At 40.7% G+C, this 11,658-nt stretch overlaps 1 protein-coding gene across 1 annotated transcript; it reads right to left on the bottom strand.

The window, feature by feature from the left end:
- LOC307057093 (gamma-crystallin B) lies at positions 1-1,836 on the bottom strand (the record flags this gene model as incomplete). The annotated part of the gene is made up of 2 exons (XM_079710124.1): positions 1-276; positions 1,717-1,836. 2 exons carry the CDS (start codon positions 1,834-1,836, stop codon positions 1-3), a joined length of 396 nt encoding a protein of 131 aa, XP_079566250.1.
- Positions 1,837-11,658: the final 9,822 nt, after the last annotated feature.

The raw sequence follows: 11,658 nt of genomic DNA, 5'->3' as shown, positions 1-11,658 counted from the left end.
TTAGTAAAAATCTGTCACCCGTCTTAGAGAACCAGCTTTGGCATTCATCGCTCCCCAGTCAAGATATCTCCTGTACTCCCCTGGCCTCAGGAGGTACTGCCTTCCCCTGTAGTTGGGCAGCTCATAAAGGACCCAGGAGCCCTCCAGCACATTGAGGGAGTGGATCTCATTGAGGTGGAAGCGGTCCTGAAGAGAGAGACAATCGTCTGTGACCTCTGACATTTGTCCCCTGAAGTCATCTCTCTCATAGATTCTCATTCTGTAAGTGCCGGAGTGCTAGGGTGGCAGACAGAAAAGAAAACGTAAGTGAACACAAATAGAGAGAAATTAAAGTTCCCTTAGTCCAAGTCTGCTTTCACCACAACCATGTCGCAGAGTTAAGGAGCCTTCCTGGACCCCATCGCCCACCCGTTAATCTCATGGTGGATGGGCTACGCTAGGAACAGAACTTAGCAGCTCTTCAACTGCTATGCACCAGTCTCTGTCCTTCGGAATTTAGGTTTGTCTAAACTAAAATTGATCATGTTAGTGCTTCTTATTAGAGAACGTCCCTCTCAAAGGAGAAAAGTGAGCATCATTGGAAAGTGAAGCCTCATTTGATATATTATCCTTGTTATAAAGGAATCAACATTTAGCTATTTTCTGTAAGACTAATGTTTTGGTTTTCATGCATACTATGGATTATTAAGCTCTTGCAAAAAAATAAGATGACACATCTACCCTACCTCTGTTTTCATAACCTCATTTTCAGTTCAAATTTCCACCTATGTGACTCTTAAGCTTCCTTTCTGGCCTCCTACCCTTCACTTCCTCATTCCCTCAGCAGCAGGAATGGTCTTCCTGCAGCTCTGTTTGGATGACGCCATATCTCATGCTCCCGCACGTCTACACATTCTTCTAAGAACTCTGCCTTCACTCTCTAGGAAAGGCTGAATCTCAAACTTTAGTTTTGGATGTGGCCTTTCCTCTAATTTCTACCTCTAGGTGAGCTAATAGGTACTGCCAACAAAATCAGAATAGAAGCTAGGGTGCCTGTCTTCTCTGGGAGGATCATCAAATAGAAAAGTAAGCCAAAGCAAGCAAAAGTATTTTTATCAATTAAACAGAACCAGATTGTATTTATAAGTTGTGATATATTGGATTTCTGAGTTGATATGGCTTGGAATGACCACTTTAAGAAATTATATCTTGCAGTGGGAGTTTGGGGTTAGCAGAGGCAAACTATTCCATATAGAATGGATAAACAACAGGGTCCTATTGTATAGCCCAGAGAACCATATTCAGTGTCTGGTGAAAAACCATAATGGAAAAGAATATTAAAAAAAAGAATGTATGTATGTATAACTGAATCACTTTGCTGTACAGCAGACATTAACAGAACATTGTAAATCAACTATACTTCAGTACAAAAAAAAGAAATTATATCTCGAACAGATGATAACTTCAGTGTTTTCTATGTTCTGCTTTTTGCTAATGAGTCTTTTCATTTTTGATTCCATTTAAAACATGAAAAACTGGGAATATGTGATTTTAAAAAAACCACCAGAGTCCATGAAGAATGGCTTGCTATCTGGGACGCCCTCTAGAATGGGCTGCCTGCACTGGCTCACTCCCCCTGTCTGCTCTCCAGTTGGAACTATTTGGTTGAAGGATGACAGTTTTTAATGGCTTTGATTTGCAAAGAGAGGAAGGCAAAGACAGAGCCACACTCACTGTGGGGACGAGGCGGCAGGAGCGGATGGAGTCGTTGAGGCCCATCCACTGCTGGTAGTCGGGGTAGTCGCCGCGCCGCAGGAAGTACTGGTGGCCCTGGTAGTTGGGGCGCTCGTAGAGCATCCAGCAGCCGCTGTCCACCCGGATGGAGTTGCAGCGGCTGAAGTAGGGCTGCAGGTTGGGGCAGTCGCTGCTGCACTCGTAGCAGCGGCCCTGGAAGCCCCGGTCCTCGTAGAAGGTGATCTGAAAAATGGAAGATGTGGAAGCATGAAGCGATTTGCACCCCCGCTGAAGAATCCGTGACGCGGTGAAGGTTGAGCATCAGGTACCCAGCACTTACCTTTCCCATTCTGGCAAGAGGAAGCAGGAGGTGTTCGCTGGATGCTGTGTGCGCCTAGGGGGAGGGCCGCTGTATAAATAGCAGCCCTGACTGCTGCCTCCGCAGGAAATCACACAAAAGGAGCCCATTTCGGTGAGTAAGGGGATTTGCAAGCTCTCCGCCCTCCCTCCCCCTGGTCACTGTGGTTAGCTGAATGTTTACTCTTATTCTTTCTGGTAGGTTCGGGTGGTTCTAATTCACAAAAGCTGTTGTTGCCACCAAAATGAAAAGCCTTTAACGTGTAGAAAGATGAGCGAAATTCTATCCCCATGCTTTTATTTTATAGCTTAGTCTGCTTAATTGACTCCTTAAAGGTAATTAAACTAAACCATGTGTTCTGCTCAGGAACTGGTGTTTAAAAACAAAACAAAACAAAAATACTTCTTGAAAACCGGAATTTAAATAATAAGAAATCTTAACGAAGAGGGAATCAAGTAAGCTGTGAAAATGCTTTGAAAAGCCTAAAGCGTAATTCAAATTCAAGATTCTGTGATTGAAAGCAGATTGTTGTGGCCTTCCTTTCTCACGTCTCCCTTGGAGCCTACATCCTTCCTTCTGCTGGTGGCTGCCCAGAGACTTGCTCGCTCTTTGGGGTCCCTGGCCTCCTTCAAATGTCCTAAGATCTATCTTTTCTCTTCACCATGAAAAACTCTTGCTCACTTGGTAAGGGTGATTTGAGTTAGTGTAAGGAGTAATGTAGAAACCCTCAAGGTACAACACCCTCTACTTCCTCAGACTTCTTTTATTTTTTTATTTTTTATTTTTTTTCGGTACGCGGGCCTCTCACTGTTGTGGCCTCTCCCGTTGCGGAGCACAGGCTCCAGACGCGCAGGCCCAGCGGCCATGGCTCACGGGCCCAGCCACTCCACGGCATGTGGGATCTTCCTGGACCGGGGCACGAACCCGTGTCCCCTGCATCGGCAGGCGGACTCTCAACCACTGCACCACCAGGGAAGCCCCTTCCTCAGACTTTTGAGATGCTAGACAGCACCGGACAACAGAGCATCTTGATACCAGGCCAGACAACAGAGTATCTTGATAGTATGGATTTCACAGTGTGATATGGGGACGTCTAAGATCCCCAAGACACTTTTAAGGGGTTCATATGGTCAGAACAGTTTTCATAACAACACCAAGATGTTATTTGCCCTTTTCACTCTTATTCCTTCACAAGTGTACAGTGGAGTTTTTCCAGAGGCTATATGACATTAAAGAGATTTGGTAAAATGTAAAGCAATTCCAGTCTTTTCACTGTTTTTGTTTTGGAAAATATGGTTATTATTCATAAAATATGTTATTTATGTTAACATGTAATAGGTTTACTACCTAAGGCTCTTCCTATAAAAAGGGAACCCACAGTGAGTAGGATTCCCTCTACTGGAATAGAACCAACACAGTATCCAGCAGATACCCAGGCCCTGACATGACCCTCCATGGGATGATAAAGAGTATAGGTGGCTACAGGCTGGCCCCAGTCTATTTCATAGCCTATGTCATGTGACATTGTAGAATTCATCCTGACCTCTTGCAAAACTGGTGGCAGCACTAACAGAGCCCTGAGGCAAACAATTATATTGAGACATTTTAGGGATCAAATAAAATACTAGAAATAAAGCAGGCCATCCCTCAGTATCCGTGGGATTGCTTCCAGAACTCCTGTGGATACCAAAATCTGCAGATGCTCAAGTCCCTTATACAAAATGGAGTAGTATTTGCATATAACCTACACAATCTTCCCATATACTTTAAATCATCTCTAGATTCCTTATAATACCTACTACAATGTAAATGCTGTGTAAGTAGTTGTGAATACAGTGTAAATGATATGTAAATAGTTGCCACCCTCTAGGTGGACACAAAGCACCGAGCTGATCTCCCTGTGCTATGCGGCTGCTTCCCACTAGCTATCTATTTTACATTTGGTAGTGTGTATATGTCAATGCCACTCTCTCACTTCGTCCCAGTTTACCCTTCCCCCTCCCGGTGTCCTCAAGTCATTCTCTATGTCTGTGTCTTTATTCCTGTCCTGCTCCTAGGTTCTTCAGAACCTTTTTTTTTTTTCAGATTCCATATATATGTGTTAGCATACGTATTTTTTTTTCTCCTTCTGACTTACTTCACTCTTTATGACAGACTCTAGGTCCATCCACCTCACTACAAGTAACTCAATTTCATTTCTTTTTATGGCTAAGTAATATTCCATTGTATACATGTGCCACTTCTTCTATATTCATTCATCTGTCGATGGACACTTAGGTTGTGCCATGTCCTGGCTATTGTAAATAGTGCTGCAATGAACATTGTGGTACATAACTCTTTCGGAATTATGGTTTTCTCAGGGTATATGCCCAGTAGTGGGATTGCTGGGTTGTATGGTAGTTCTATGTTTAGTTTTTTAAGGAACCTCCATACTGTTCTCCAGAGTGGCTGTATCAATTTACATTCTCACCAGCAGTGCAAGAGGGTTCCCTTTTCTCTACACCCTCTCCAGCATTTACTGTTTGTAGATTTTTTGATGATGGCCATTCTGACCGGTGTGAGGTGATACCTCATTGTAGATTTGATTTGCATTTCTCTATAATGATTAGTGCTGTTGAGCATTCTTTAATGTGTTTGTTGGCAATCTGTATATCTTCTTCGGAGAAATGTCTATTTAGGTCTTCTGCCCATTTTTGGATTGGGTTGTTTGTTTTTTTGATATTGAGCTGCATGAGCTGCTTGTATATTTTGGAGATTAATCCTTTGTCAGTTGCTTCGTTTGCAAATATTTTCTCCCATTCTGAGGGTTGTCTTTTCCTTTGTGGTTTCCTTTGTTGTGGTTTGTGGTTTCCTTTGTGGTTTCCTTTGTTGTGCAAAAGCTTTGAAGTTTCATTAGGTCCCATTTGTTTATTTTTGTTTTTATTTCCATTTCTCTAGGAGGTGGGTCAAAAAGGATCTTGCTGTGATTTATGTCATAGAGTGTTGTGCCTATGTTTTCCTCTAAGAGTTTGATAGCGTCTGGCCTTACATTTAGGTCTTTAATCCATTTTGAGTTTATTTTTTGTGTATGGTGTTAGGGAGTGTTCTAATTTCATTCTTTTATATGTAGCTGTCCAGTTTTCCCAGCCTGGTTTAGTGTCTTCAACAAGGTAAGAAGCTTAAGGGTAAGGGCCATGTCACACTTCTCTATCCCCCATGATTACTTACTAATTAATTATATGGATAGAGTCCTGGAAACAAGAAAAACAGTTAAGCAAGTGATGCCCATTTTATTGCAAATGATTCTGATTTTATTTTGGAAAGCAATAACTTGCCCACATGAGGTCACCTATGTGGATGTTCAGAGACACAGCGATCATTCTCTCCCACTCAGTCCTCTACCACGTCCCCTGGTTCTGATAGCCTCCACTCCTGTCTGGTCCTTGGTGACCTGGGAAAACTTGAAGGGAAGTAAAAATGGACCAGAAATTGGGCCGGCTGGTGTAGGCTGGCAGCAGGGAGGCCTTCCTGAGGGGAGGGGAGGTGTTAGAGCACCACTAGAGCTCTCCTGTGAAGGTCTGAGAACTTACCTTTAACTGCTAAAGGAGAGCGACAGGAGAGATGGCCTGAGAAAGAGAACAAAAATGAAAGAAAAGGTGATGAGCAACATTTTTACGAAGAAAAATAATGAGATTCCCAGCCACTTCCTTGCATTTTAGAAGATGGATGGGTCAATGGAATAAGACATTGGGTCCCGGATGCTGCAAGACATGCTTTGTTCTGTCTCTTTGTAGTATCACCCAACACCCCAGTCTAAAATATGTGGGAGATTAAGGGACTGAGCCAATGAGCCTTTTAGCACAAATATTTGAATACCAAGTTTAAAGTTATATACATGTTTTTTCTTTTTCCTTTAAAAATAACTGCAAAACTTGTTTCAAAAAAGACAGGTCTTATTTAAACTTTAAAAAATTAAAAAAAAATTAAAAAGCCATTTAAAGTTCTTTAGGAACTCATGGTTAAACAAACTTGTATATCAAAATACATAGACTTGCATGTCAAAATATTTGAATGGATCTAATATAACCCTGGTTTCTTCCAAAAACAAAATAGTTCATTTAAGAGCCATTAAGGGACTTCCCTGGTGGTCCAGTGGTAAAGAATCCGCCTTACAATGCAGGAGACGTGGGTTTGATCCCTGGTCAAGGAACTAAGATCCCACTTGCCGCGGGGCAACAAAGCCCACGTGCCACAACTACTGAGCTTGTGTGCCTCAACTAGAGAGCTCGTGTGCCACAACTACAGAGCCCACGTGCTCTGGAGCCTGTGTGCCACAACTAGACAGAGAAAAAAACCACAACTAGAGAGAAGCCCGTGTGCTGCAACGAAGAGCTCTCTCGTGCCTCAACTAAGACCCAACAGAGCCAAAAATAAATAATAAATAAATAAATCTTAAAAAAAAAAAAGAGCCATTAAAGTTACCTGAGGCCTGTTAGAAGGCTCTGTGGAAATAGTTCATTACCGTCCCTGCCTCCCTTCCCTCATACCAATGTTTTAGTTTGTCAGCTGGGTTTTCCTGAAGCATTTGCAGACTTCTTTCTCTGGTAACCACTTATGTGTCTCCCAGATGAAACCTCTTGAGTTCATCAGCACATCATTGACATAACCTGCTGAAGGAAGCCACATCTGCTCTCACTAAAGTAGGTAGGATTGAACCTGCAGCAAACTTTACAGCACTCACTTGGCTCATGATGATGGAAATAATAATAGTTAATAATGACAGCCTACTGTATGAAGAGTGTTTAGTGTGTTCTAGACATTGTACCAGGAATGTTATATAGAGTACATCATGTAGCTAACACAGCACAATTATTATCAGTACTTCCCCAAATATTTGAGAGATCCAGGGCAAGAGCATAAATAGAGGCCCCCTCCACCACCCCATGGACCGCCCTCCTCCCTTCTCACTCCCTCACATGTCCAAGCTCCATCCACATGCTCCACCCCCCCATCCCGACCATGCCCCCCAAACAGCTGCCCTTTGAGTACCAGTGTCCTCGGGTGGGTGAGTGAAGACTCTCTCTTAGATTTTGGAAGCAAGGGTGTAAATGGAGGAAATTCTGGAGCTCCAGGTATAAGGAGTGTGGTTTAGAAGACGTGTGGGCATGTCCCTGTTGTTCCACACATTCCTGTCCTGTGGGGAAGATTGTATCTGGAGGAGGCCAGAGGAGGCTCTCTGAACACCCATTCCAGGTCAGGGTCCCCAGCTGACCAAGTCTAATCACATACTGATCACTATGAGAAAAAAATTCAAAAAGGTACACACAGCTAGTAAGTAGAGGCACTGGGAACTGAACTCAGGTCTGTCAGCCTTGAAGGCCTAAACTAATTGTTTGTGCATATAACAATGACTTGTTTTAGAGGTTATGTTTCCAGATGTGCATAGCTTATATTTTCCCTAATTATACACTTCTCATAGTAGGTTCAATGTCGTTCTTTTTTTTTTTTTTTTTTTTTTTTTTTACTTTGTAAAGGGCCTAGCACAAAAGTAGCCTGTTCTCCCTACCAACCTTGAAGATATTTGGCTTTAACAGGAATTCTGGTAAATTCTAGTGGATTCTTCAATTGACTGATTGCTGCCAGGCTGATTTCTTCATCCTGACTCTAGGATCTCAGCATTAACTGACTGCAAAGTGTTCCTTAATCCCTGAGTCACTGATTTGTGTGTAGCCTTCTAAGACAGCAGTAATGGGTGACTATTAAAAGGACATTGAGGATGTTCACATTTCCTTGAATTTGAGAATTTTTTTTAAGAAAATAACTAATTTACTTTGCCCCCCTCCCTTTTTTATGAAGTCCATGCATATAGCATAACAAGGTAAAGCTGATGGAGGGATGACTACTACTTACTGAGCTTCTTTACCGGAGGCATCTCATTTATTCCTCATAAGAACATGCAAGTGGGAAAACTGAGGCTTAGGGAGCATAAGTAACTTGCTCAAGGTCACACAGCCATTAGGTGGTCAAGCCAGAAACCATGTCCATGGACCTCAAGGCCTACATTGGTAACTATTGAGATGCTCTACCTTGAAACCTAATACAGTCTTAAAGAATCAGAGCTGGAAGGAAACATGGAGCTCCTCTTGTCCACACCCCTTATTTTATAGAGAAGAAAACTTGTGGCACACCGAGCTTTCTTAGATAAAATGCTGTTTTCTAAACCCTTAAGTTCACTAGATTAAAGCAAAACAAAACCAAACTTCAGGTTAAAATTATTTTCAGTGAGACGTCTCACCTGGGTTTTCCCTTTTTTTAAAAAAAAGCAGAGCTCATATTTCATTAGTCACCCAACAAAGGACAACACACTATGGTTTAACTAAGCTAGTGGCAAAACAACAAATCTTTCTGTATATTTGGTATTGGTAAGAGCCACAGCAGTTTAATAATATGTGTATCTTCATATTTATAATTTATACCATATATTCCTTCAGCAAGAAGGAATCTTATTCTAAAAGATTATTTATTACTTAAGGTTCTGTGCCGGGCATTATTATTTTTAAACAGTTTGTTGAGATATAATTCACATACCATATAGTTTACCCATTTAAAGTGTATAATTCAATGGTTTTAGTATATTCACAGTTATGTGCAACCATCACCACAGTCAATTTTAGAGCATGCTCATCCCACAGTGAGAAGTCCTGTACCCTTTAGTTTTCATTCCTTTATCCACCCATCCTCCATACCTAAGCAACCCATGAATCCACTTACTGTCTCTAGATTTGCCTATTCAGGTTATTTCATATAAACGAATCCTATAATATGTGGTCTTATGTGACTGGCTTCTTTCACTTAGCATAATGTTTTCAAGGTTCATCCATGTTGTAGCATGTATCAGTACATCATTCTTTTTATGGCCAAATAATATTCCATTGTTTGGATATATCACATTTCATTTGTCCAATCATCCACTGATAGACATTTGGGTTGTTTTCACCTCCTGGCTACCGTGAATAGTGCTGCTATGAACATTCATGTATACTTCTTTTTTTAATGTAAATTTATTTATTTATTTATTTATTTATTGGCTGCTTTGGGTTTTCATTGCTGGGTGTGGGCTTTCTCTAGTTGTGGCAAGCAGGGGCTAATCTTCGTTGCAGTGAACATGCCTCTCGTTGTGGTGGCTTCTCTTGTTGCAGAGCATGAGCTCGAGGCACGCGGGCTTCAGTAGTTGTGGCACACGGGCTCAGTAGTTGTGGCTCGTGGGCTCTAGAGTGCAGGCTCAGTAGTGGTGGCGCACGGGCTTAGTTGCTCCACGGCAAGTGGGATCTTCCTGAATCAGGGCTTGAACCCGTGTCCCCTGCGTTGGCAGGCAGATTCTTAACCATTGCACCACCAGGGAAGTCCCCATGTATACGTTTTTGTTTGAACACCGATTTTCAGTTCTTTGGAGTATAAACATCAGAGTGGAATTGCTGAGTCATATAACTCTATTTAACTATTTGAGGAAATACCAAACCGTTTTCCACGGTGGCTGCAACATTTTCCATTCCCACCAGCTATTTATGAGAGTTCCAATCTCTCCACATCCTTACTAACATTTGTTATTTTCTGGGGTTTTTTTTTCCTAAAATTATTATAACCATCTTAGTGGATATTAAGTGCTACCCCACTGTGGTTTGATTTAAATTTCCCTAATGACTAATAATGCTGAACATCTTCAGTAGCTTCTTGGCTATTTGTATATCTTCTTCATAAAGATGTATATTCAAATCCTTTGCCCATTTTTAAATTATGTTGTTTATCTTTCTGTTGTTGTTTTAAGAGTTTTTATATATTCTGGATACTAGACTCTTACCAGATAAAAAGTTTGTAAATATTTTCTCCCATTCAGTGGGCTGTCTTTTCATTTTCTTGATAGTATCCTTTGATTCATTAAAGGTTTTAATTTTGATGAAGTCCAATTTATTATTTTTATTGTTGCTTGTGCTTTTGGTCATATTTAAGATATCATTGCCTAATAAAAGATCACAAAGATATATGTCTCTGTTTTCTTCTAAGAGTTTTATAGTTTGAGTTCTTTGATTTATTTTGAGTTAATTTTTATATGTGGTATGAAATGGAGGTCTAACTTTATTCTTTTGCATTTGGATATCCAGTAGTCCCAGCACCATTTGTTGAAAAGCTATTCTTTCCCCATTGAATGGTCTTAGCACCCTTGTCAAAAATCAGTTGAGCATAGACACATGGGTTTATTTCTAGACTCTCAAGTCTATTCCATTCATCTCTATGTCTACCCTGCGCCAGTACCCTGCTGTCTTGATTACTGTTGCTTTGTCGTAAGTTTTGGAATTAAGAAGTGTGAGTACTCCTACTCTGTTCTTTTTTCAAGAATGTTTTGGCTATTCTGGGTCCCTTGCAATTCCATATGAATTTTAAAATTAGCTTCTCAATTTCTATAAAGAAGTTAATGAGGACAGAGCACTATTTTTGCTTATGTAAATTTGTAAAAAGAATTAGCATTCTGGGAGAGCAGCTCTACTCTAGTGGAATGAAATGTCAGAGGTATGCAGGATAATAAATATTCTTACTTCACTCTGCATAGTTGAGTCTTCCATAATTGAATCTTGATAAATGTTCATATTGGAGTCCAAAATAAAGATGACTATACTGTACTGTTGAATTTGAGGAAACCCTGAGGATACATTAATTTCTTACCTTTATATTTGTACAAATATTTAAAGATAACAAAGTGTGTTCACAATCTTTCCCCAGCTTTTCATCATAGTTATCCTGGAAATTAGTGAGACAGGAATTTATTATCACCTGTAGTTTTCAATAAGGCAATTTAGGCACAGAGAGAATAAGAAATGACTTGCTCAAAGAGATAAGCTAGGAAGTGGAGTAACCAACCATCCTAGTTTACCTGAGACTGAGGGGCATTTTATTAGTAAGTAGCAGAGGCAGGATAACAACTCAGGCCTTTAACTCTTTTTAAAAATAATTAATTAATTAATTAATTAATTAATTAATTTTTGGCTGAGTTGGGTCTCTGTTGTTGTGCACGGGCTTTCTCTGGTTGCGACGAGCCCCAGGTCCTTTAACTCTTAATTTAACACTTCTCCCAGATGACCTCATCATGCGTACTTGACCTTCTCTACTTTGGGAATTCCACTTAAAACTTCTCTTTTCACTCAGCTTTTCTTGACTAATCTTATCTGAAACGTCAGCTGCCCTAACCTCTCCAGTAATCCTTTGTCTTTGGTGTCCCAGCCACAACTGGTTCTATATTTTCTCCTGTATATGGGTTTCATAATTTTTCATTATGTTTCTTTCCTCTCTCCCTCAGATCGTGGGTCACAGAGGCAGACAGTGTTTCTCCCTCCTTCCCGTGACATGAGTGGGAACTTCATAATTACTGCTGCCTGACCAGCAGGAAGTAAGTAGACATTCAAGACACTTGACCTTCAGGGTCAGATAAGTTGCGAAGGGTCACCATTTATTAAAATTCAGTTATCATTTAAGATGAACAAGAATCACTTAGTGCCAGGAACACTATCTTTATATTTAGTGCAACTCTATGTGGATTATAATAAGAAAAACACAGC

The sequence above is a fragment of the Hyperoodon ampullatus genome (genome assembly GCF_949752795.1).
Source record: "Hyperoodon ampullatus genome assembly, chromosome: 8".
NCBI classification, from domain to species: Eukaryota; Metazoa; Chordata; class Mammalia; order Artiodactyla; family Ziphiidae; genus Hyperoodon; species Hyperoodon ampullatus.
Note: the sequence above shows the minus strand (reverse complement) of the source record. Positions and strands in the feature narration are given on the sequence as shown.